Below are 27,187 nucleotides of genomic sequence, written 5' to 3'. Positions count from 1 at the left end.
CGTGTCTCGTCACTCTCCGTCTTTTTTTTTCTATCTAAATAAACAAATAAATTCTTTGTCGTTTCTGGCACATAACAATACACTTGAAGCTGTTTTAATTATTCTTCCATGCTGCTGCTGCCACCTGCTCAACCTTCCCTCGCTGCTCCCTCCTACAGTAGAAGTCAATTTGCTCTCCTTCGCCTCCCTCTTCCTCTGCCTCCTTTTGCTCCCACATTCCTCTCCCCTGCATGCGGCTGATGAGAGCTCACTGTTTCAACTCTGCTGGAGTTAGCCGGGGCCACGCTCACAGTGATCTCCTCCTTACAGTCTTCTTTCTTTTCTCTGCTCTCACGACGTTCTCTCTTTTGTCTTTCCTCTCCGTCTCCTCTCCTTCTGTCGCCTCCTCAGGGCTCCAAGAGGATCCTGCGCTCCAACGAGATCCTGCTGTCATCGGCGGGGCTGACAGAGACCGACCTGCAGCTCACTTTCTCCCTGCAGGTAAAGACGGGTTCAGAGAGGTTAGATGCCTCTCAGGCAAATACAAACAAAAACCTTTGTTGTCGTAGTCTTTTTGTTTAAACAAAAGCAGGAATTACGCAACAAAATAAGCTTAAAGCATTTTTTTTTATGAACCTTCCAGCACCCTCCATCCCTGAAAAACTCCTAGTAGTCCTACATTTTTTAAGAGACTGAGCTGCTCCAGCTTCAAAGGAAAATCCACCCTCAAAATCTTTTGAACCTAAAAGTAAAAACGAGATAACTGTAAAGCTGTTAAGACGCATATGTGATGCACGGCTGTAACTGGATATGGATTTTTTCTCTGAGGAGAATAATTGCCTTTTTTAAGCTGCCAATAATATCAGCTGATGATAGTTTGTTGTGGATATATTAATATCAGCGTATGTGTTGGCCAATAAACAAAAAATTACAGCACAGAAATACCAAAGAGACTGTTAAGTGTCCCCACTCAGTAGATATCTTGGTCACAAGATTCTTAAACGACCAAATTTAAGGTGCTCTTATGTAATTCTTCTATGTAAAAAAACAAAACAAAACCCTAACATTAGCCAATATATCTTACTCACACATATCTGCATCAGTCAGGCTCTACATGAAATACCTTGTAGGCTTGATTCCTACCAAAAAAAGCTACTTTACCTCTTAATAAACAGGCAAATATGGTGCAAAACAGCCCTCAGCGTTTGCATGAGGATGGAGATAAAGTCGATCATTCGTAGGCTTACTTATCTCCTGCAACCTTGTGGTGCTACAGATGACAAAGCTGATTTACATTTTTGTAAATGTTAATGCAAATTACCCAAAAATTAATTTTGGGCCACAGTAATGACACAAAAACCCTGTGGAAGGACGTTTTCCAATTAGTTATAATAAAAGCACTCAAAATATGTCATAGTATGTTCCCAGTGTCATGCAAGTTTTAGCTTCACCTTCTGACGGTGGGTTTATTTTTTTCCAACATTACGAATGTCTTTGTGGCACAGATGCATAGATGTCACATGTCGTGAGCTCCACTTGTACATCATCACTGCACCCTCGTACAGAATATGTAACATTCACTATCTGTGCATTCAGGCAGAGCATGGTTAATGTAATTCCCAGTTGGGTTTCTTCTGCTCTACATCATCTTTTTCCAATTTCCATGTTTCTAAATGCTGCTAAAAGGTCAGGGAGTTTCTCTCCCAGGATCTTAGCGAGTGCAGTGAGCCCGACATTATACATTAAACATTAAACTTTCTACAGCGGCGGCGCTGCAGAGAGGAAGCCTATTAAATACCGAGCGGCGGCGGCGGCGGAGTGATTTCATGGCTTTGAACATTGTTACAGGAGTCGCTTTTGTTCCATTTATAGTGCTGCTGGTGAGATCCTTAATGATGGGGTTATGTCATAGTTCGGATGTGACTGAGTGGTTTGTCACTTCAGGACGCCAGAGACAGGTCAGCGGGTGCGGATGCCTTACGCAACGAGCCAGTTAGATCGGCCTAATTATCATGACCAGGGAAACAAATATCATTGCTTTATTATCTATTTGCATCTGAGCCCGTCTAGCAAGTCAATCACCCTCCTGTCAGCTGGTTTTGTGTATCTATGCATGTTTGCTTATATATATATATGTATGTGTCTGCAGTACCCACACTTCCTGAAGAGGGACGCCAACAAGCTTCAGATCATGCTGCAGCGACGGAAGAGATACAAGAACCGCACCATCCTGGGCTACAAGACCCTGGCTCTGGGACTCATCAACATGGCGGAGGTATCATACCTTGATTCAACCCTCAAGCATCAGATCATTTAAGTTCAGCATCGAAGTTTTAAAAAGAAAAATCCACTCACCGAAACTCTCATCAGTGTGTCATCAGTCTTTGATGTTCAGTGCCTACGGGAGTGTTTTTGCTGATGGTAGCTCATTTCTTGATCTACTTTCTAGATTTCGAGTTTTCAGCATCATCTCAGCAAATTTATCAGCAAATCAGGCTGGCTCGGGTGTCGTCATATGATCTTAGTGTGGATCTTGCGGTCGTTGATGTGTGTTTCTCTCTGCTCTGTTTGAAGAGAGACAGGGAAAACGAGTTCCACACTCGGGTCACGTGATGGCACCTGAACAAAGCTCCAGTTAGTGATGCAAAGTGTTTCAAAATGAATTCTTCTCCTTCAAAGCTCCTCATTTTCTCCTTCTACTTCAGTTGCTACTTTTTTATTGCTCAGTTATTTCCTACATTTCCCAGCATGCCTTTGAGCAATAGAAATGAGAGAAATTATCACTGTATCTCCTGCTCTTCTACTATTTTACTCTTTAACTGTTCTTAAAACTTCTTAAAGATCTGGGGGAGCACAGCCAATGTGACGATAGTGAATTCATTCGGCTCCAGTTCATTTTCCTAATACTGTCGATAAGATGTCGGCCTGCTTCAAACAGTATGGAGTGCGATTGTTCGGTGGGTAAGCAGACCCTTACAACCTCTACTTCGTGGGCATGCTGAACATGGAGTGGAGGCAAGTTTATGGATGTCCATCTTTCCAATTGTTCTTCTCAATTTTTGCAACTTTGACCATGTTTAAAGGGGACATATCATGACTTTTTGTAATATTCTGTTATTTTTATACTGTCATGATGTTGGATGTCTATGTTAAACATGGTCAAAGCTCCAAAACTTGAGGTGAACATATGTCAAAATGCTCCCTGAAAGTCAAAATCCAGCTACTATCCATCCTGCTACTATCTTTCCTACTACGTTTGTTTACATAGCCTGCGGATGTGAGCTAAAACAGCCTGTTTCAGACAGAGGCTGAACTGAGGGGCTGCATTAAGGGCCAGTTTAAGATAAATAAAGAGTTCTCTGGACTGTAAATCATATAAAGATATCCCAGTAGGGCCCCAGAATATAAATATATATCTAGAAATGTGTATGATACGTCCTATTTAACATGTACTGTGCACTAAAAGGCACTAAAAGTATAGTGAGAATGCATACAAAAATATTTTTTTGCTATTTTATATATTTGACCAATTAACTTCATACAAAGTTCAGTAAACAGAAGAAACCTAAACGAAATCACCTGCATACTGTTTTTCAAGGTAGGTCGGTTGTTCCTGCATCTTAGAGAAGATGCCACTCTTCTTCTGTGGAATTAAAGTTGTTTCTGTCTCTTCATGTGATCCCAGACTGACTCCATGTTGTTGAGATCAGGGCTCTGTGGAGACCATCATCTTCTGCAGGACTCCTTGTTCTTCTTGTCGCTGTGAAAATAGTTCTTTATGGCTCTGGCTGTATGTTTGGGGTCATGCCAAAGAATACATGTGGGACCAATCAGATGCCTCCCTGATGGTATTGCAGAATCTAAACATCTTAAGTGCCTAAAACTTTTACACAGTACTGTATGTTGGACGCTCATAACACTCATAAATCACAAAAAACACAACCCCCCCCACCTCCTTTTGTCTGTAAATAAATAGATTTGATATTAGAATATGAGGAACACAATGTTTTGTGAATGGACTCATTAACGGTCGATTATAAAGGAAGGAGATGAATAAAGAAAGTTTCACACGTTACTTTGAGCTCCTCTGCAGATCCGTAATATTTTTAGCACAGAAGCATCTCCGCAGCAGCAGATGGTGGTTAAGCTGCACGTTTAAGGCCAAGTCAGCTGTGAGTTGTCGAGTCAGCAGAGTCACGTTCTATTCAGCCAGACAAATGTCCCCGCTGATCCGAGCTGTTGACCCAACAAACTACCGGTCAAAGCCTCATTTCCCTAAACATCCAGCCTCACTGCCTCCTGCTTCAATCCAATCTCAGTTTAACTGTGTTTCACAAACGTGTTTTCCTAATTTAATATGAATCAGAATAATGGAAGCGATCCTCTCTCATGTGTGTATAATGACGCTTCCTTTCATGCAGATCTATTCTTCCGTGTTTTTTTCTGCGATCACTCTTAAACTTATTTAGCGTTAACCTTTACTTCACCTTCATGTAAACCCAATTCAAGCGAGTGCACTTTATCGAATCAAACTCAGATTTTGATCTTTTGGCCCGGCGTTCTCTCCTCGGCCACCATAAACGTCGCCATAAATCAAACATTCAATTAAATTTTGGCCCCAAAAAAGCTCCTTGCGTTCTCTGTCTCTCTTAATATGAAGCCTTTTATAAAAGGGTTGTGATTTATGACGTGTGTCTGGACTCGTGTGTGTGTGTGCATGTGACTTCTACCTTACGAGTGGTGGCCTCCATAAGCCGTGTCTGTCAGTGAAGTCAGAATTACTACAGTATAAAACACCTTGAACAAACTGGTGTACTTTATGGAGAGAAAAGGACATAAATACAGACTTAATCAAGAGGAAGGTTTGATGCACAGGATGTTTACATTCTCAACAGATTGACGAGCCTCTTATCAAGAGCAAGTTAAACCACATAAAACAGCAGAAGAAGCTTATAGAGTGTATGAATAAAGAAATATTTCCTGTGAACCCTTTAGCTGAACCGCCAGTCTTGATAGAAAGACTTCTAAAGTAAAGCAATGTCTTCATAGATGCCTGCTGGCTGTCTCTGCGAGTAAAAAATAAAGTCAAATTTTATTCATGAATCTCTTCGAACAGACAGGTTCGCTGCAAAGTGCTTCACAGGGGGGGCCAAAGGACACAAATGCAGACTCATACGCATGACAGGTTTAAACTCATTTCCTTCACAGCCGCCGTGAAAGTCCGTGCAGAACAAATTCTGCAGGTATTCCTGCCCGAAGGCCCCCCCCCCCTCGAAAAATACCACGCTAGAATGGACACAGTCGGGCTCTCGGTTTGTACGTTTCCATCCAAAGTCACAAAGAAATGTTGTTTTGATTGAGTCGTGCTTCTGTAATGTGACAGATGCGGCGGTTTCCGCTGACCCAGCGAGATGAACCGTTGAACCAGAATTTTAAAGTCCCCCCTTCAACTGAAAAATATGTTTTGCCTGTTGTTGCTTCACTTGGATGTTTGAGCTTCATTGTGCAGAGTTTGACGCTAGAAGGCTGTTTTCACGTTCATCTGCTGCGCTCATCAACAGTCTCGAGTTTAAGGCGTGTACCTACGAGGAGGATTTGTGACATCACGACTAATCTGGAGCCAATCGTGGTCCAACTTACACAAGTGTGATGTAGAAACTTGAAGCCTCCAGTGCACAAACACTGAGAACAGACTTTACAGTGAAGAAGAAGACATGAAATGGTGATATATTCTGGATTTTTCAATGAGGAAGAAGGAGTAGATGTCATTTTAAGGATTTAAGGATGAGATTATATCACCCCCCGTGTTCTGGCCTTTCTTCACTGGTCAGTTTGAGCAATGATTTTATGGATTATGAATAAAGCACTTCATTGATTGGCTTCTAGCTACAGTATATTGCTGCAGTAGCCTCAGATCCTCAGTATCTGTCGCAAGCGATGATCAAACGGTGGTGATATAAACGCATGAATGACCTCCTCAAGATCATCTCCGGGAAAAGGAAAGACCTGATTTATGACGTCATCGGCGGAGGAGGGGCGGTTGTTAAAATATCCGATGTTATTACCGGTTGTTATTTTTTTACGCACCATGAAATCACCGCTAAAGATACATTATTTTACAAGAAATAAAAAGTGAGTGAGATTACATAAAAAAATGACGGGATCTAAAAGGTTTTTGTCATTTATTGTGCGCTCATGCTTTTATGATTTTGAGAAATCATTTAATCTCTTGAGTTTTCCATTTAGCCAGAATTTTTGCTCTGCTTCACATATCTTTTTTTTTTTTTTTTTTTCCATGCTTCGTCATTGCATCCCAGAGCGCATTAACAACGGCAAGTGAAAATAATCAAGCTTAAAATGCTGCAATTATCCTTGAGATAAAAGTATGTTTCAGGAGGGAAAAAAAAATCCAGTGCACGCCGTTCAACATAATGCACCGCGTGAGTCAAGGCAACGGTTTTTTAACTGCTTTTTACAAAGCGATGGCAGAGTTTCAGAAGATAAACCTTGCAGTAAATCCATCCGTGAGTTTAGACAATAGAAAAGAAGCCAAATTATACCGGTGTTACTCATTAACCATGCATATTGCGTGTTCGTGATGTTTGCCTTGTCAAATTTGCATAATTGTTCTTCTGACTGGAAAAAAAACGGTTAAAATTAGCCGCCGCAGTGAAGCTTTGGAAAGGCTACTGGCAGCGTTTGAAGCGTCTGAAGCAGGCAGGATGTATGTCTCTCTCTTTTAAAGTGTGGCTAAGACTGTCTCTGTAATAAGCTGCACAGACTTCATTACCTCACTGAGTGTGACCAGACTGCTGAGAGAGGTTGGATGTCACTCAGATACACACACACACAGGAGACATGATGCTGCTGTTTGCTGCAGAGGCAGAGAGAAATGCAGTTTGCTGTCTCACATGTGTCTTTTTCTGTGACAGTCTTTGGTTTTATTGATCCCCGACTGTTATTTTTGTTTATCTTATCTTATCTATACTATTTTTTTCTTCTCCTCAGCCCATTATCATCCTCTTCTAGACATCTGCTTCACGTCTGCCCTCGTTTCTTCGCTCGCCGCTGTCTGTCTGTGTTTCTCTCCGTCTGCTGGACCTTCGTTTCGGTCTCTCTCCTCTTCCTCTAATGCCGGTTAAATCATGTGATGTCCAGTGTTTGTCCCTGCTGTGTGTGTATAAGAGGACCACGATTTCGGGGGGAAAAAATGTGTATTTGCATAATGAAACAGCTGCTTTTGGGAGCTTGTAATGATTTTATTCAAACCATACAGGGGAGCAAAAGTGTCACTCTCATTAAAAGACAGTCAATGACTCAGAATATGTCTGTTTTCTCAATAAATATTCAGTTTAGAGATAATATCCTTATGCGATGTGAGATTAGATACTATCTAGGATTTCCTTTCTATCATGACACATCTCAAATATCATCTCCCTGGTCTTAAAAGAGGCATTTTGGTTTGATGATGTGGTTTACTTTCTTAATAAAGGCACATATTTAATCATCATATCCATTGTTATATCACTAAACAATGAAAATGTCTTCTGAAGGAAACATTTGAATGAAGATACGTCCAACATCAGTAAACTTGAGATTCTTGACATCATTCTTGACGTCACTTGTGTCTTTTTGTAAATATGTCTGGAAAACCACAACCTGATGATATTAAATGTTCTCCTTCCAGGTGATGCAGCACCCCAGCGAGGGGGCCCAGGTCCTGGGGCTCCACAGCCAGCTGAAGGACGCCTCCGTGCCCGTCGCCGAGGTCAGAGTCTACTCCCTGTCCAGCCAGCCGATCGACCACGAGGGACCCAAAGCCAAGATGTCTGGTGAGGACGAGTTTTTCATCTCACCTTTGTCCTCCTCTCTCTGTCGTTCTGTCCTCATTATTTAATTCTCTTCCTCATCCGTGTCCAGATCGTTCCCCGGACATCGACAACTACTCTGAAGAAGAGGAAGAGAGCTACTCATCAGAACAGGAGGGCAGCGATGACCCCATTCATGGACAGGTGTGTTTGGATAATAGTTGATTCATCTCTTTGTTACTCAAGCCCTCTTATATCAATTTGCCCTCATTAGCCCTATAATATACGGCTTATAGCTCTATGCTAGCATCTGTTGAGAGTGCTGCAGTTCTCAACAATAGTCTTTTGCTTAAATATTACAGTAACTTTTTGAAATGTCATAAATAAATGTTTATGTTTTAGGTTGTTTTTAGGTTTTGTGTGGTTCTGAAGCTGTAAAAGCATCACATATCTTAAATTATCAACATTTAAAGCTTATAAAGTGTGACAATTTCTAAAATCAGGTTATGTACATTGTATTAACATCCATAATTTCCATTAATATGTTACAATGTATGTGTCTACTCTGAGTTAGTAGTGCAACACATCTACTTTACTCCATTTACATTTAGAGCCGAGAAAAAAGCAACTGTAGAAAATGTATGTTTTGCACAAAGTGAACAGGTTGTTGGTCTTTGCCCCATTTTCGTGTTCATTCGCTTCTGTTACAGCACTTGAACAGGGGACACGTACACAAACAGACTGCTGTGAGCATCAGCTTGTGTTTTTTTTTTTTTTTGTTTGTTTTCTCACTGTGTCACCTTCTCTCTCGGCTTATGAGAGAGAGGGTGTGACGTCTCTCCCGGGGTGTGAGGGGAATTGGCGCCCATCGGTGCGAGAGATTGGAGGAGAGAGTGAAAGGAGCAAACAGACATCATACAGAGATAAGAAGGGAGCAACAAGGCTTTGGGGGCCGGATTGAAAAAGACTGAAAGGAGGGATGGAGGGAAGCTGAGCATCAGGAGGGAGGGGGAGAAGGATGGAGAAAACAAAAAGCTCATGTCTGCTAGTGAGGTAGTAGGTTTAAAACTGTTTTTAAAAGTCTCATGCAGAGTTATACTTGAGGAAGTAGCGACAAACAAGTACCTGGAGCCAAGTGATAGGGCGGGATTTCCTTTTTATTCAAAGGATAGTTTGTGAAAGCTTGTTTGTGCTTTTCGGAGGGATTTGTGATTGGAGGAAAGAATATTTTCCATGTGTTTACTTTTGTTATTATCGGTGCAAGATACTGTCACAAAGAGGGATGTACATGTTCCGGTTAATCCGTCCTGGCCTGGCTTAGCGGACCCTTATCCACATTTCCAGTGCAGGTGCTGCAGAGATTGGTGACAGCTTGGCTCTGAGTTGAATATCAAACAGTGGATTATATGGAGATATTACACTTATACCTGCCAGGCATAACTGACTGAATCAACTGACAAAAGTATAGAGGTGATATAGAATATGGTCCACGTATACCTGAAACAACGATGATGTCATTAGACTTGAAATATGAAGGCTGACCTTAATTAAGCAGCATTTTACTACCATTAAAGATCACATCTTTAGATTTACTACCATTAAATCACATCTCACACCACTATATACCCTAAATTACAAAAATAAATGTATAGCAACAACATTAGACCAAACTAGCATATAACATTGGTTTGGTTGCATTATTTATAGTATAAATAATGCAGAATATAATAAAATATTTCCTTCTCAATCAACTGAATAAAGAGTACAAATTCATAAGCTCACATATTTACTCCATGTATGCACATATGACCAAGATAAAGCCTTTTGTTCCCCTGAAACATCCTCTTGTTTCCATTATTGGATCGATTGCTTTTGATTGGATGGTGCTACCATTGTTTCCTAGCGACGGATTTACACATTACTAAGATCTTTATCAGCTAAGACATTCCTGATTGTTTTCATGGTGCAACCCAGTTTATTAAACCACAAATATCTGTTGCTTTTAATACGTCTAACACACGCACTTTATTCTGATAGGAAATTTTTGTATCGTGTGTCTAGTTCTGTTAAGTCGGTTTAGTGCTGCTGCATAACTGTGTGTGTGTTTTAAATGTGACCTTTTTTTCTCTCTCTCTCTCTCTCTCTGTCTCTCTCTCCTTCCTCTGTCTGCCACTTTGTCTCTCTCTTTTTCTAAAAGTATCTATATGACGAAGAGGAGGAGGTGAGGAAGAAGAAGCCGAGGCGTAAGCTCCCCTCCAATGCTGCCATCACCAGGGTAAGAAAAACACCTCCCTCGCCTCATCCATCCATCCATCCATCCATCCATCCATCCAGCCTCTCTCGTCCCTCTCTCTCTCTGTCGCTCTGGATTTGTATACATACCTGCTTGTTTTCTCTGTAAAGCAATTTTTGCAGCGGACCTGCTTTGTGGAAAAAAAACCCTTTCAAATAAATTTGAATCGACTCGGCAGCCCACCCCCACCCCTACTCCCTCGTCCTCCTCTGCCTCTTGCCTCACCTCAATCAACCTTCCTCCTCCTCCTCCTCTCTCTCACTCTCACTCTCACTCTCCCGCTCCCTCCCTCACTTGTTTTGAGCTTTTCTATAAATCCATTTTTCTCCCTCTCATTCTCAATACTTGTAATTCAGGCCAATTTTCCTGGGAGGAAAATATTGAGACAACTCACCACAAGCACCCGCAATAACACTCGCTGCTTCCTGGGATGGATTGACACACACACACACACACACACATACACATAGAAATACACGCACACACATGCAGACACTCATATTCAGCAAGGATAGAGATTAACACACAAAATTGTCAGCGACCCTGGAAATTACAGTGATTTCTGCAATGTGGCATAAGGAAAGTGGTGTATTTGTGTGTGTGTGTGTGTGTGCAGCAGCTGGAGTTTGTATCAGCAGGTTATTAATGGAGCGTTCCTGTGGAGGTCTCAGTCAGACTGTCATTGATGTTCCCCAACAGTACCGCCTGTGGACAACACACACACACACACACACACACACACAATAACCATCATTTCTATCCCTACAACCTCGGCTCTACAGCTCTCCACAACTACTCAAATCACTAAATGTTTTTGATGAAAGACACTTTGGTTTTTTTTGGTTTTTTTTTAACAGATTATGACTAAAAATAACTTTACATGCAGAGTGTTTCCCCATCTGTCGAAAACATTGTTTGGGTGGGGACTTACCAAAGTAGTTTACAACCAAACAACAACCTCTTATGACTCGGAAACCCCAGAGAGCTTCTGGTAATACGTGATGAAGAGCAGTGCTGCTGTTAATGATTATTTAATGACCGTTAATTTCTTGGTTAACTGATTAACCATTTGACCTCAAATTAACCATTTGACCTTGTGTTTGTTGGGACAAACAGTCCACAACCCAAAGATGTTCAGTTTACTATGATAGAAGACTAAAGAAACCAGAAAATATGCATTTCTAAGAAGCTGGAACCAGATGATTTTTGCATTTTTCTTTTTAAAAAAATGACTCAAACTGATTAATTTATTATCAAAATAGTAAATTATTTAACTAATTGATGAATTGACTAATTGTCGTTGCAGCTCTAGTGACAGGAAAAGTTGGGAGGAACTGAGAATGAGCTGCAGATTTTACAGTAAAAAACACAGTAAAACTACATATTTGCACTTCAGATTATATTTTTAAAATCAAAATTTAATTATTGATTTTTTTTTAAATTCTCATGGTCCCTGGTTTTTATTAATCAAGATAACCAGTGATTTTTTAAAAAAAAAGAATAGTTTTAATCACATTATTGAATACGCTATCAGAGAGTTTTATTGGGTATCGCAGTTTTCAACAGACAGCTGGTCCAACTGATAGACGTCTTTATGCCAAAGATATCGTGTTAATGAGATGTGCAACATGTCGGAGTCACATTCAGGGTTTGTTTTCATGTCTGTAAAGTTTATAAAATATTAACATAGAATATGGTAATTAGCAACTTTGACAAAGTTTTGTAATTGCACAGAAGCTAACAGTCATATTTCGAGTCTTTTTCAGTAAATCATTAAAAAGTCACCGCTCAGTCACTTTTTAATCATTTCAGGCTTTGTGCTGCTTCCTCTTCAAACAACTCAGCTTGTTAAATTAATAAACAATCCTTTGTACTTATTCGTTCAAACATCTGTGCCGGGAGGCGTTGACTTGATAACCTCAATGACACACTCGCTTTCACGTTTTTCCAGTTTAATAACACAGTCGCACCTCAGCCTGCGCAGAAATATCTGCGTGGGCAACACTTTTTCCCTTTTATGTGACAAACAGAAATACGTCCTGTATCCATTAACTGCTGTTGTTTTGAGCCGTCAAGCGTGAAATGTGAGCTCAGAAATTACTCCCATGTCTTGCTCCTGTCATCACTTTCTGCGCCATACTTCCCTTCACACACACACACACACACACACACACACACTTAAATATGAGCATCCATCTCCTGAGTGTCATGTTTTCTTCTTTCCATTTTCTTTCTCCGCAGCAACCAAACATCAAGCAGAAGTTTGTCGCCTTGCTGAAAAGGTTTAAAGTCACTGATGAGGTAGGAGTTGTTATTTCTCTCCACCTGGCTTTATCCCCCCCCCCCCCCCCTCCCCCTCCTGACATCGCTTACATCACCTTTAGCGTCCTCACTTTCACTTCATGTGCGAGGTTCAAAGTGTGTATTTGCTCCAGAGGTGTTGCCGAAGTCGACACGTATTTCGGTGAAGCTCTGAAGACAGATAGCGGTGTGTGTGTGTGTGTGTGTGTGGGAAGAGATGTGGCAGAACAACTGAGATTCAGCGGATGGCTAAAAAAACCAAAAAAAAAAACCCACTGTAGATTTAAATAGAACAGAAATGTGTGTGTTTTAATGTGGAGTGATTCCATCAACCAAGATGTGCGTTTTTTGTTCTCACATTGCTCACACTTCTAGATCTGAGTCTCATTTGTGTGTAGGTATGTGTGTGTGTTTCTCCTTTTTGAATGTGATTTTGTGTTTAACACTTGACGTTTGTGTGGGTGCTTCTCTTCTCTGTGAAGTTTACACGAGCGTTTGCCTCCATGATTCATCATTTTAACAACCAAAATGAGATTACTTCTACCAAAGCTACCATTTGTACCCCTGTTATCATTATTTCTGTCACTGGTACTACTAATACCGTGCTTGGATTAAAGCTTCAATTATGATTACTGTTGTTACAATGTTATTTTCCTCATTTCAGGCTTCATTTCTATGTTATAATATTAAGTAAACTGCTGAGATCTGTGAACACAGTGACAACCCCCCCCAGGTTAGCCAAATGTATTTGAAAGAGATACAAAGTAGAACAGTAAAATTATCGGCGTCGTAAACATCCGTCACAGTTTACAGACGGCCTCCAGGGTAAACTTTGATCTACTGTATTTACTGTAGTTGCGTGCGAGCGATCTTTACCGACATTTCGGGTGCACACACTTTTTGTTTTTAGGTTTTGAGCAGTCGTGTTCCCAGATTTCAGCAATTACCACTATGAGTTAACTGATGGAGTTGATGGCCAAAACTACAAAACTAAGAGATAAGTTGTAACAAAACAAAACGTCTGTAATACTGTCCCATGGCGCCCAGCCTGTTAGCGTTTAAAAGAAAGTCAAATTTAACAAAAACTAATGTGATCATGTGACAGTTCACCTTAAAGTTCGCCACATCTTCAGTGCTTTGAATGGAGATATACATGTCCACAAATGTACACTTTATAAATACATATATGTCAATACTCTTATGTTAGATTTATTGGTATTACTTAGTGTTGCACCAATCCAATATGCTGAATTGTTATCAGTGCTTATCTTATTAAACAGACTAATGTAGCCAATCCACATTTAATTAATTAAATTTGTTCATGAGTCACTGTTGTTGGACAATGCAGCTTTACACAAACCCAAGAGGACTGACAGCATATGAATGTAAAGTGTGGTTATAGTCACATTATCTCAGGACTCTACCAGTTTAAATTGAACAACGGTGCTGGATCTGTTCTTGGTCTCCCAAGTTGAGGAGTCAACATCAAGAGAGCATAAAGCAGAAGTGGTGCGTCCTTTGTGTTATTACTAGCACTTGTCTCTATTTATATACATGAGGAATTCCATTTTAAACACATTTATCCAAGCGCAGCATCCCAGTTAAACATGTACTCTGATTATGTGAAGCATGGCTTAGCTCTCCGACTCGCTCTGATATTAAACAGGTCAGCGAGACATGTAAACATCTCACTTCTTTCACTTTTACTTTCCGCCGTCTGTGAAATCTCAGACTTGCCCGAGCCCTTGCGGGTACTTTTTGATGTCAACAGGAAAAATTGGCAGCGAGCTGCGTTTAGCATCACTGTTGGGATCTCCCCTCTACTGGGTTCACGCTGTTCAGTTAAAAGAGAAAAGTGGATTTCTGACACTTTTTTTTCATCACGTTTATGTGTGAACAACCAGCGTCTGCATTACTCTGTGTGTGTGAGTCTGTTGGTCACTTCTGTGTCTCTTCCAGGTGGGTTTCGGCCTGGAGCACGTATCCAGAGAGCAGATCCAGGAGGTGGAAGAAGACCTGGATGAGCTCTACGATAGTCTGGAGATGTACAATCCCAGTGACAGCGGGCCGGAGATGGAGGAGACCGACAGCATCCTCAGCACACCCAAACCTAAGCTAAGGTAACAAGCATAGATGTAATATCACTGTACACACACACACACTTACCATACACCACACACACACTCCAGTGCAGGTGGACGTGCTGCTTCTCTTACACATATGTGCTACAGTGAGAGAGGCACATTTTCTGCATTGATAAGTCAGAGCCCCCTCTGTTGGTGAAAACTGTGCATTGCAGTCACACATTAAAAACTTTACAGGAGCCAGAATCAGGTCAAATTACTTTGAATTTATCAAAACTGGAATGTAAATCAAAACTTTAGAGGCTGTAAAGACAGAAGAAACATCAGTCCCGATAATTCCTCTTAACCAGCTTTTAAAAAAATAACATAAAATTCACACACTGTCCTTATTTACAAGTGATAGTCTGTTTGCCTCAAACTCAAAGGTCCCGTAAAATTATGTCATGACTTTTTTACAGTCATGCATTTCCCGTTGAAATGGGTCAGTTAGGGGTCGAGCTAATGTGTAAACCAAGATGTTGTTAGTTATGGAGAGAGCGAGGCAGGTTGATAGGATGGGCCAAAAAGGCATTTGAGTGTCTTTTTCATGGGATCTTTAAAGCTTATTTTTAAATAAAAGCCCCAAAACAGTAGTGAAATCAGTCATTTTCATTTCCCTTTTGTGCATCCTTGTAAAAGTGTACAGTAGCTTTTCTAACTGACTGTAAGGTTGTATTTTTAAACTAGTGAAGTGAAAGTTATAGTATTCAAATAAATGTGATTGTGTGACTCTTGAGTTAATGATGAGCTGCTCTGTCCAGTTTTTCTCATTCATTTTTTTAATCACTATTACAGTATGTTATGTCTAAGTATGTCCTGGAAGCCACTAATAAAAAATACAGTTACAACACTATTTGAGTAATGTTTTCTTATGTTTGTGTGTTCAGGCCGTTCTTTGAGGGGATGTCCCAGTCCAGCTCCCAGACGGAGATCGGCAGTCTGAACAGCAAGGGCAGTTTGGGCCGAGACACTTTCAGTCCTGTGAGTAACTCGGATGCACAAGGAAGCAGCAGCAGCTGCAGTGCCAGCAGAAATTTCACTCATGTGACTCTCAAAAAAAAAAAAAAAAAAACCTGTTTTTTTTGTTTTTTTATTTTCTCTCTGCCTCACTGGGAGCTGACAGTAAAATGTTTATTGTCCCCAGAGGGCGTCTTGACTTTACAACCAGACTTCATTAAAGACTGTGTGCAAAAGACACGTAGTACAGGTGCAGTACACACCTGCTATGACTGCATAAAACTCTGCAGCTGGTGAGGAGTGTTAGTTTTAAGCTGAATGAAGGATTTTCTGCAAATGAATTATTGCTCAATTTAAGTTTTTGTTATGAATGGCATTGCTACAGTCAAAAACCTCTGTCAGCATTATTCATCACAGTTTCCTGAAAGGCTTTACGTTCTGTCATAACTCGTTATATAGAGCAGGCAGGTCAGGACACCCCAAGGTAAATCTGAAAGGTCATGAGACATCAGTGTAGAAAAGCAGATACAAATAATTACTTTAAATGACATTTCTTTAAATTACATTTTTGCGTGTGAATTAGTAGATAATAATACCTCTCCAGGCCACTAAGTAGTATTCAAATATGGGAAAGAATAATCACTCTTTGGCTGAACTGATCACAACCTGGAGACATATGTAACCTGCGATGAAGGGTCGCTAGTAGATAGAGCTTTATGTTAATGGATAAGAAGCCCAAAAGGTTGGGATCCTGTCTCTTAAGAGAACAAAACCTTAAAACTAAACCAAACTTTAAGCTTTTTTGCCTCAGATTCAGTTTGATTGAGGAGATTCATAAGGCTCTCCTCAACTGTATTAGTAAGAAATTGCATCTGTATTGTTTTTATTGAACATATTTTCTCCTTAGATACTATAATTTTGTTGTTTTTTGCGTCTACTTTCTACATTCTATTCAAATAAAAACATTTTATGCGTCATGGTTGCGGTTTCCACACCTCATACCTATTAGGCATTTTTTGGTCCCTATCCAGTGTTGTCATAATAGGTCCGCAATAAAATGTATTCATAAAACACCAACCTTATAGTAAGCACCTCACGCTGGCACACGTAGTGAGATAATAAAGTCATAAAACTGTACTAAGTGGCGGCGCAAACTTGAAAACAAGTGACTCCACATTGATGTGGTAAATATTCTGAATCTGAAGCCTTATAAATCATCCCAGCAGGGAGGCAGTTGGTAACTATAAAATCTGACAGTTGCTATCTGCTCAATAAAAAAAAAAATGCGCCTGATCTCACCGAACTGAATGGCTTTCACTGTCGGCTGCAGTTCCTCCTTTCAAAGTAATACTGAAATGAGTCTTCAGTGTTGTGACTGCTGTCTGCACATTTCCTAAAACATGTTTGCAGTGGAAAAGGCTGCTTTCATTTTTTTAAGAAATTGTTTTAATCCAGTTTATTAGTGTGAAGTAAAATGAAACGCCTCGAGTACAGGAGAGAAATAATATCTCTTGTACATCACTGCTGTTATTTAAGATTAGTTATGATGTTTTGTTGCCTACAGCTGAGCACTGCGGCTGCATAATGACTTCTGTTCCTTTTTATTTACTGAATAATGAGTCTCATTAAGCGTGTCGACTGACTGCTGCTCCCTCGTCTTCCCAGCAGGGGGAGCAGCCTCCTCTGGAGAAGATGAAACCCTCACGCAGCCGCAACCTGGAGGAGGCCCTGTCTGAAACGGACACACTGGTACGACTCTGCTAATGAGTGTGTGTGTGTGTGTGAAGGAGAGAGAATTAATGGTGTGTTAATATCACTCTGAGGGGGTATCACAGCCATCTGCTGTAAAGTGAGACAGATTGAGAGAGACGGAGAGACCAGAAGAAACAAAAAGTGATGAGTTGTTAGGAAAGATGGCTTTAGGATTGTCTGTATCTCTTTTCTTTGACACTGACAGTCTGTCTTTGTGACTCTGTGTGTGTGTGTGTAGGAGCTAACAGATCAGGAGCTGTTTGCTGAGGTGGGCCCCTGCATTACGGTGTCAGTGGCAGAGAAACCCCGTACACCCCTGAAGAGCGGCAGAAGCGAAAGCCAGACCATGCCGTCACCGAGGTACCAACCTACACAAAACAGAACAGATATTTTAATTTAGTCATTCATTCATTCATGCATGTTTTTTTATTTATTCAGGCGTAAATCTTGGGGACCGAGCACTTACTGTCGTCGTCTTTCAGCTCTGCCACCCGCTGAAAATTTTTTTATCGACAGGTGATGTACAGGTGTACTTCAGGACCCTGTGACATCACTGTTGAGTGTGGTTATAGGTGTGCAGTGGTGGAAGAAGTATTGAGATTGTTATGTAAAAGTAGCAATACCACAGCATAAAAATGCTCCAAGTAAAAGTCCTGCATTAAAAAGTAAACATATAAAAGTATTAGTTGCAAAATTTACTTTAAGTATTAAAAGTACTCAGTGTTATATTTATTATATACAGTACCATTCACTTGAATGAGAAAGTGTGTACAAACGTTTGAATGGTACTGTATACTGTATACTGTATACAGATATGCAGTGTCTGTAAAATGTATTCACACTCTTTGATTTTGTTGTGTTTTGTTGTCTTAAAAATTAAACATTGATCTGAAACATAAAGTGAAATAAATGTAGTGGAGTAAAAAGTACAATATTTTCCTCTGAAGTGTAGTGGAGTAGAATAAAATGTAAATACTGAAGTAAACTAAAAGTACCTCATAACTTTACTAAATTTCAGTACTTGAGTAAATGTACTTACATTCCATCACTGCACGTGCAACAGAGCACACTTCTGACCTCAGCCAACCGCACACATCAGTGATCACTTGGTCTGGTATGACCAGTAGTTTATAGTGGCTAATGTTAGCAACCTTTAGATAGACATAAGACACGTAGCATAAATACTTCACTTTATTTATGCTACGGATGCTGTTTGTAGTGATGCACCTACAGGTAATTATTATTGGGCCCTGCAGTTCCTCTCAGCACTTGGGAGCATTTGAGCGTCTTTCAGCTCATTGTTTTGGTTTTATAGCCACAACTTTATCAGCCATGTTTCAAGCCGCAACAGGCAGCTGTTTTTAGCGACAAAACACTGATACGCCTGTTGTACACTATCGGACCAGCACCAACAGACAAAGTTAGCGGCTAGCTTTGGAATATAGTTGAACATTTAGCAGCTAAGGAGCCACATATTTCCCTCAGAAGTTGGTGGAGATCAAAACAGAGCTAAAATGAGAGTGACTGCCAGAAGCAAGACTCTGGGTGTTGTAAATAGGTTTGCCTGTAGTTCACCATAATAACTTTGGTGTGTCACTATGACTGTGATACACCAAATGTTATACTGACATATTATCAACATAGTGATACTATGTCAGTGTTGTGGTGACAGCTTCCATTTCCCCTGAGTAGCCAGAAAAATAAATTAATGCAGGTTTAGAGCAATTGACTTAAACTTGCAGTGTAGAACTTTTACATATAAATGAACGTCTGTTATATTCAAGCCCTTGCCAAACGAGTTCACACAATGCTCATCTAAGTCTATCACTGCCAGATAAACTCTGTATTTCACAGCATACGCAGTTTTTAAATCTCATGGCGGGCGCAACATTCTTGCACTGGCTGTTTGGCCGTTAATCATGTGGCTCTTCTAGACTTTCCAAATATTATAGGGAATAGGGAATGGATCAAATTCTGATGGTGAAACAAGTCATTTCATGGGGTGGTTGTGTGACGCTTAAAACAATTTATCCACCGTTTTACAGCTGCAACAGTAGGTTACGGCCAGCATGTACTGGTCATCGGGCACACTGAGACAATCCTGGTGGGCAGTTAAAATATATGTTTTTGGGCCGGTGGACCATCAAAACATTTTACCAGCCCTCTCTGTGTGCCTGTCATTCAGGGTGCTGCATGCCTGTGTCAGGCCGGCTGATTCAAACCAAATCAGGTGGTGCAGCACACCACCACAGGGTCGAGTGGGGGGGTGTGGGCGTGTTTGTGCTTTAACCACTGTAAAACAATTAGAAAATAGTGTTTCATTGTTCTGATTTAATGGCTTTCTTGCCACCAGAGCTCCCTCTATTCTTTCACCCTCTAGTTCACTCGACCACAGCTGCTCTCTCTCTCTCTCATCTTTTTTAAAATGAGTCGGAAACCCAACAGCAAAGTCTAACTTCACTGTTAACGTTCTCAAACGAAGAGAAACGTCCTCCCCTCGTCCTAGTAACGTCTTTGTACTCAGGCAATCACAGCCGAGCGCCCTCCCTTTACTCTCACTGCCAAAAGGGGACAAAAGCACTTCAGCTTTAAGAAAATCTTGGAAAATAAAGAGAAATTCAATGTGTAGCTGTCGTGTAGTTGCCACGTTTGGCCACAGGGGCCGCTGTTCAGTGAAAATGACACAGTCTCCCGTTAAAAACTGAAAATTTTGGAGATCAATGATTTAATCTGAATCCGTTTTAACTACACTGTCCTATTTTCCCCCAGACTGGATGGAACTCACACCCCAAGACTGAAACGCAGCAGCACTCCCATGAAGGAGAGACAGCTGTCCAAACCTCTGAGCGAACGGACCAACAGCTCAGACTCCGAGAGATCCCCGGAGCTGGGACACAGCACGCCGGTACGAGACAGAAACACGCCAACTCTCAGTCAGAGTTGGCATTTTAATGAAAAGACTTTCTCTCTCTCCAGGATCTTACAGTTATCATAAACTACTGCATCCTTTTAACCTAGTATACAGAAATAAATCGGCATGTTGCAGTTTTCCTCAGAGGGATTTAAAAAACAAGCCGCCTTTGTTCTCTGTCCTCTTCTACCCGCTCCGCTCTTGTTTTTTTTCCCCAAAGTAGAGAACATACATGCTTCCTGATAATCTATGACTCGCCTGGAGCTCAGAAATGAATTATGTATGTCCCAATGAGTCATCTGAAGGGAAAATGTGTCGCTGTCGGAGGGATTATGTACTCAGCATGTGTGTTTGTGTGTGTGTGTGTGTATAGGTCCTGAGGAAGGCGGTGTACGACCAGCTGAACCAGATCTTGTTGTCGGACTCTGCGCTCCCGGAGAGCCTGATATTGGTCAATGGCACCGACTGGCAGGGGCAGGTGAGGCTGTGCGGTGTAAAGCGAGCGATATTTTGTCAGGTTTTTGTCATCGTACGTCTTAACCGATTCGATTGTGTTGCAGTATGTCGCGGAGCAGCTCCAGGTACAGAGACACCCGGTGGTCTGCACGTGTTCGGCGGCTGAAATCCAGGCGGTGCTGTCCGCTGTGCTCACCCGCATCCAGAAATTGTGAGTATTTTTTTGAAAAGCTAATATTCACGCACACGCATTCAGAGTTATTGCATCCCTTGGTTTGCAGCATGACTCATCTTCTTTTTCTTTTTTCTATCCCTCAGTTTGACCCCTCTGTCTTCTTCTCTGTCGTCCTCCGCATCTTTCTTTCTTCCTCCTCTTTGCCCTTATGCCTCCATATCGCTAACTTCTGCTTCTGCCAGAGCAACACTTCCCTCCTTACACTGTTCTGTCTCTCTCCATCCCTTCACCTCTCGCCAACATAGATGTTGGTTGTGGTAGTAGGTAACAAACTAAGCTGCAAGTCCTGCATAGTTTCTGTCCTCTCCCAGCAAGAAGAGGGAGAACAACACTGATTTCAGGGGTGAAACAATTTGTCATATTATCATTTATCAAGAAAAACAGCTGTTATATATGAGGAGTTTCTGATTTTCTCAGTTTTACATCATCGAAAATTGAATATTTTTGGATTGTTGGCTGGACAAAACAAGCAATGTCAAGATGTCAAATTGAGGTTTATGACCAAATACCTACAAAAATACCCATCCTCATCTGTATTTTGGGTTTAGTGCTAATTAGCAATTGCTAGCATGCCAACACACTAAACTTAGATGTTGAACAGGGTAAACATTATACCTAAATGACAGAAACAACCGAGGAAATGTAGATGTCTTTGTGAACATGTTAGCATTTAGCACAGCTGTGTCCGTGTACAGTCTGACAGAGCCGCTAACATGGCTGTTAACTCTTGTTATTGTCCTCTCTCCACTGCTTATTGTACTTGTCCTCCAGGTGTTTTCAAAGGTTTCGATGGATGAGATAAAGCTCCGAACTGGCTGATCCATTGGTTGCTCATCTGCACACCACTGACACCTCTCTCTCTCTCTCCCTTTCTCTCTTCGTCCCTGTAGCTGTAACTGTAACTCGTCCATGCCCAGAGCGGTGAAGGTGGCGGCGGTGGGCAGCCAGAGTTACCTGGGAGCCATCCTGCAGTTCTTCGTCACTCAGCTCGCTAACAAGACGTCCGACTGGCTCAACCACATGCGCTTCCTGGTGGTGCCTCTGGGTAAGAGAGTCAGCTGGTGTTTCCATGGTGATTAAGAAGCTCCTGCAGGCTCAGCAAGGCTTTATTATTTTGGGGGAACCACCTGGGGAGTGACTCTGTCTGTTCATTTATTCAGACGTCTATTACACAAAGTCACTTTCTTTTTGTTTTTGTGCTAATCCAATTCCATCCACTCCATCCTTCCTTTAATATTTTTCTGTCCTCTCCATCAGGCTCCCATCCAGTTGCCAAGCATCTCGGCGCCCTTGACAACCGCTACAGCTCCTCCTTCCTGGACGGAGCATGGAGAGACGTGTTCAGCCGCTCTGAGCCGCCGCAGACAGGTAAGACAGATAAATACAGGTGACCTCTGTTCAGAAGTGATTTTAATGAACTGAAGAGTGAATTTTCTTCTTCTTTTTCGTCTCCAGACCAGTTGGATGTGGCGGGAAGAATCTCCCAATACATCAGCGGCTCCACAATCACACACCAGCTCCCCATCGCTGAGGCCATGCTCACCTGCAAACACAGGACGTGAGTACAGACGCTAACAAACACGAGCCAGACCATCTCATGAAACGGCTTTCACAAAACCCACAGCCTTTATTCTCTGGATTGTCACAATTAACTGCAATTCTTTCGCTCCCTCTCCAGGCGAGATGAAGACTCCTACCAGAAGTTTATTCCTTTTATTGGGGTAAGATTTAACTCACTTTTGCATGGTGGTTGCAGTGCGGTTCCCCAAAAAATTGGTGGTTGTAAAACAAAGCGATCATTCACATATTTTGCTGACATCACTGCTTGTTTTCCAGGTAGTGAAGGTCGGTCTGATCGAGTCCGGTCCCTCTCCGACAGGTGAGTGTTTGAACTTATTTCACAAACTGAGCACAAAAGTGAAAAGTTGAATTTGATGTGATGTAGCTGTCGATAATGTAATAACATTGTTTCCGTTTCATGGTCGTCAAGGAGATACAGAGGAGGGCGTGGCGGTGAATTTGGCAGTCCCCTCCACGTCTCCCCCCTCCCACGGCTCCCCCACAGGGATCAAAGAGGCGGCCACGCCACCTTCCTCCCCCTCCATGGGCAGCGTTCTCACAGTGCAAGGGTAAAGACTTTTACTCAAATTACTATCCTCAAACCCTAAAAGCACCAATACCACAATGTAAATACACTCCATCAACCCTCAAAACTTTCCCCAAGAGGTTTTAGTGGTGAAATGGTTTAAATATAAAGATTAGATTTTAAATCATCATCTATTTCTGGATGTAAATTTAATAGTTTGTTCATGTATAAGCAGTGCTTTCATGTTTGAGGTGGACCAGATGGTATAACTGCTTCACGTACTGTTTAGAACAATATTTAGATGTTTATTATTTAGATATTTAGAGTAATATTTAGAATAATCTACAGTTTATGCATCATATTGTATGTTTTACGTGTAAAATTGTGTCTTACAAAATAATCAAATATGTCCATTTATTTATAGAGCATATTTAATAACAATAAAGGTGCTTTACAGTAAAATAAAGCAGTCAGATGAAAGTAGTGCAGTGAGAAGTACATGTAGTTTTATGGGAGAGCCTTTCCTGATTTTACTATTTTTTTCTAAACAGTCTTATTTCTAGTTAATTTTCTTTTAACTTGCATTACTGGAATTTATTTGATCTATTTTATCATAAAATCTAATGATTTTTATAATCTGTCTTCCTTTTCTGAAGCACTTTAAGTGGGATATGGAAAGTGCTCTGTAAATTAAGATTATTATCATTGATGATGATGTTTTTTATTATATTATTATAAATGTACATAAACTTCCTGCATCTGCTCTTTTCACTGAATCTCTACTTGATCTTCCTCGTCTTTCCTTTTTATGTTCAGTATTTTCTTATTTAAAAACATCACATCAATATTCTGTTGTGGCAATATAATATATTAACTGTCAACATACAACACCAAGATGTATTGATACTATAAATACTGAGCTGTAACAGGTTGTAATGCTTTTTAACCACCTGTGTTTGTTCTATAAGCAAACAGTAGCACATTTTGCTTCTGGGACCTCATTTGTCAACCAGTTTAGCTTTAACTGGGATCCAGTTCCAAGAAGTGAAAGACTCTTTGATATTTCAGCCATGTTTTCATCCCTTTAATTTTCTGCAGTCACTCTGAAGAGCCAGACAGACTGCAGCTGCGTCTGATCTAATCTGTCTAATTTCAGCCTCTGCAGAATACATTCAGTGCACATGTTGCACATAATGTACAAAAAACTGTGCGCGTGCATCTTTTGCTGCAGTATTGAACTGAAATGACTTGTGGCAGGTCACGTGTCGTGTGATGTTCGTGTGATGTTCGTGTGATGTTCGTGTGCTGCGGAGACAGAAAAAGAGTGTGAATATGAAACAGGGTGTTACCTGCTATATATAATGGTTAAAAAGGGAGGGTCTGTTTCCTCTCTATGACCTAAGACTGCAGAAACTGTTTCTCAAGCCAGCTGTGGTTTCTGCAGCTCAGTGCAGCAGCTGCTTTCTCTCGTTGCGGGGGAACGTTTCGAACATGTGATCATAAACGCTTTATGTCCGCAGGAGCCCCAGCATGTCTCACGGCGTGGACGCCATCGGCCTGCAGGTGGATTACTGGCTGGCCTCGCTGGCTGAGAAGAGGCGGGAGGGCGAGCGACGCGACACGGGCTGCAAGAACACGCTGAAGAGCGCCTTCCGCTCGCTGCAGGTCAGCAGGCTACCAGGCGGGGGCAGCAACGACCCACAGGCCCAGGTCAGCACCATGGCCATGACCGTGGTCACCAAGGAGAAGAACAAGAAAGGTGAGAGGAATGATGGGAGATGTTTTAAGGGATTATTCAGGACTTTATGTACAGAATGAATAATATTGCAGATAGAGATTCTTAAATCTTGAATGTGAATAAGATGTAAATACACTATTAACACATTTTAATGCCCATAAAACAAAAATAGGGTGTTTAGGGTGACAACAGACAATAAGTGGGAAGACTGCTGTGTCCCAGCTGACAGCTTTCATGTTCTACATTCTTATATAATAAACAGATAATAATAAAATGTAAATGCAGGTGTTAAAGATTTTATGTAGCTGAGGTCAGAAGAGAAACAGCCATCAAAATAGATGACATGACTGTCCAGAATATATTCCAGCACTATTACATTTGTTAATGAATATGAGTCATTTATGCCCTATTTTTTTTAATGGATTTAATGTTTTAGTTTATTATTTTAATAAAGTCCAGTGCCAATAATGGCCTGCAGTCAATTTCATATTTAATATCTCCAGTTAATGCTGTGACCCGAACCTCCTTTTACACACACCCACGCACAGATCATGGTCACTTTTGAGGACATTACGTAGACTAACCCCTAACCCCTTAACCCCTTAACCTTAACCCACTAACCCTAACCCACTAACCCTAACCATCAAGCCGTCCCCAGTTAACTGGCCTTAAGTCTGTCGTGTGTCCCAAAAAGTAGTCTATGACGCACACAGTCCTTTTGACCTTTGTTTCTCTTTTCAGTTCCCACCATCTTCCTGGGAAAGAAGCCAAAGGAGAAGGATGTAGACTCTAAGAGCCAGGTCATTGAAGGCATCAGCCGACTCATCTGCTCTGCCAAGCAGCAGCAGACCATCCTGAAAGGTACAATTTCCTCCGTGTGTGTGTTTGATACACCACCGCTCTTTAGTTAAATCAATCCTTTTTAAGTCGACTGAGTTTTGTTTCCTCCTCTCTGTTTCCCTCTAGTGTCCATAGACGGCGTCGAGTGGAACGAAGTGAAGTTCTTCCAGCTGGCCGCCCAGTGGCCCACTCACGTCAAATACCTACCTGTCGGACTTTTCGGCTACAGCAAGCCCCCCTCTTAGGGTCGACCGCCCCCCGACTCCTCCGACCCCCGACTCGACCTTTGACTCTCCTCGATCCTGTCACCCCCCCCCCCCTTTGCGCACAGAACCCCGCCTCGAGAAGACGAGTCGAGTGGCTGGACTACTTTCTTTCCTTAATTTCATTTCCGCTATAGTCGTCTTAGTTCTCTTTAGGGAGGGAGAGGAGGAGTGTGGTGTTGGGTTTTCAGCGCTGTTACTAGTCACTTTAACGCCCCTTTTGGTGTGTGTTTTGTGAGTGTGTGTGTGTGTGTGTGGCGAGTGTGCATGCACACGTGAATGTACAGTATGTGTGTATGTGTGTGTGTTTACAAGGGGCTTACAGCACAAGTTTATTAGCTAACTGCCATTTACGTTTCCGTTTTATGGAATGCAACAGCATGCAACGACTCATCGATTTCAAGCCCTGATGTCTGACCCTCAACTTTTCACCCCCCTTCTTCGAAGTCCCCCGCTCACCTCGAGACCCGATCCACACGTGCATGCTCCGAACTAACAGATACGCCACTCACGTGCCGGAAACAGTAACACAGAATAGAAAGTAATGCCAACAGGGCTTCGGTGTTTTCACACGAGCCAGTGAAAACACAGAAGAAAAAGTCTCCTCTGCTCACAAAATGCAGTCAGATAAATAAAAGTCTGGTAATGTAATGAATTTTTCCTCCACATGTCCTACATCAGTAAAACCGATCAGCCCTTCAAAGCAGACCCATTTGTTTCTTTTTTTTTTTTATTTCAAGGGCTTCCATTTAACAATTTTAAACATTTTTTCTGTACCAAAATAAGTCATTTGGATGTCTAATGCCAAACTTTCTTTCAAAAACAACAAAAAAAAGAATATATAAAGGGGAAGTGTCTGTTTTTTAAAAAAAAAAAATTGTGCTCTAGTGAAAAGCCTTCCCTTTAATGCTGTTTTGTGATGCATAGTGTACGTTTTTTTGTGAGGAGTTTCCACGATTTCTTTATCTTCTTATTTGCTATGCACTTATGAATACACGTGGACCATCTGGGTGTTTGCAGCTGGTAAAAAAAAAAACGATTAGCGATCTCGACAGCAGAGCCAACAGATAGATCCGAAACTCGGCAGCGTTGACGGGAATAGGATGGGATGCGTTAAGCCCTGCTTCTCTATGAGTATCTACACCGCTAGAACGGGAGTTAAACACCCGCAATAAAGCACAATGTTGGTCGCCAGCTGTCCCCCTAAATATCATTTAAGCATTCCCATTTCTCTTGGGGCTCCTTAATAAGATTTATTTTATCAAGAGGAAAAAAAAAAAGGTAGATTTCAGTTATTTTGGTACAGGTCTGCTATATGCTTTATCTAGGATGTCGTGAGGTGATTAGTGAGTGTACAGTAACCGGTAACAAGTGTGCGTGTATGTGGTGAAATAAATGTGATGTGGTCAGAAACCTAAAAGAAAAAAATAAATCACTAAATAGGA

The 27,187-nt window shown here is 41.4% G+C and overlaps 1 protein-coding gene across 2 annotated transcripts in view; it reads left to right on the top strand.

Moving 5' to 3' along the window:
* Window positions 1-27,187, top strand: part of LOC121889128 (phosphofurin acidic cluster sorting protein 1) — a 66,558-nt gene extending 39,371 nt beyond the window's left edge. The window contains exons 3-24 of one of the 2 annotated variants that reach the window (XM_042400836.1): window positions 391-480; window positions 2,129-2,254; window positions 7,667-7,811; window positions 7,900-7,991; window positions 9,985-10,062; window positions 12,322-12,381; window positions 14,341-14,501; window positions 15,392-15,485; window positions 17,130-17,210; window positions 17,452-17,573; window positions 19,983-20,118; window positions 20,498-20,602; window positions 20,685-20,791; window positions 21,706-21,860; window positions 22,073-22,183; window positions 22,271-22,373; window positions 22,494-22,536; window positions 22,652-22,694; window positions 22,806-22,944; window positions 24,422-24,660; window positions 25,381-25,500; window positions 25,606-27,187. In XM_042400836.1, coding sequence (XP_042256770.1) covers window positions 391-480; window positions 2,129-2,254; window positions 7,667-7,811; window positions 7,900-7,991; window positions 9,985-10,062; window positions 12,322-12,381; window positions 14,341-14,501; window positions 15,392-15,485; window positions 17,130-17,210; window positions 17,452-17,573; window positions 19,983-20,118; window positions 20,498-20,602; window positions 20,685-20,791; window positions 21,706-21,860; window positions 22,073-22,183; window positions 22,271-22,373; window positions 22,494-22,536; window positions 22,652-22,694; window positions 22,806-22,944; window positions 24,422-24,660; window positions 25,381-25,500; window positions 25,606-25,724 — 2,469 coding nt within the window. In that variant the 3' untranslated portion in view covers window positions 25,725-27,187. Of the gene's footprint in view, window positions 1-390; window positions 481-2,128; window positions 2,255-7,666; window positions 7,812-7,899; window positions 7,992-9,984; window positions 10,063-12,321; window positions 12,382-14,340; window positions 14,502-15,391; window positions 15,486-17,126; window positions 17,211-17,451; window positions 17,574-19,982; window positions 20,119-20,497; window positions 20,603-20,684; window positions 20,792-21,705; window positions 21,861-22,072; window positions 22,184-22,270; window positions 22,374-22,493; window positions 22,537-22,651; window positions 22,695-22,805; window positions 22,945-24,421; window positions 24,661-25,380; window positions 25,501-25,605 lie in introns of both variants that reach the window. The other variant, XM_042400835.1, reaches the window with a different exon arrangement.

This window comes from Thunnus maccoyii, chromosome 22 (assembly GCF_910596095.1).
Source record: "Thunnus maccoyii chromosome 22, fThuMac1.1, whole genome shotgun sequence".
In the NCBI taxonomy this organism is placed as follows: domain Eukaryota; kingdom Metazoa; phylum Chordata; class Actinopteri; order Scombriformes; family Scombridae; genus Thunnus; species Thunnus maccoyii.
The sequence above is the reverse complement of the archived record's forward strand: the minus strand, read 5'-3'. Positions and strand labels throughout refer to the sequence as shown.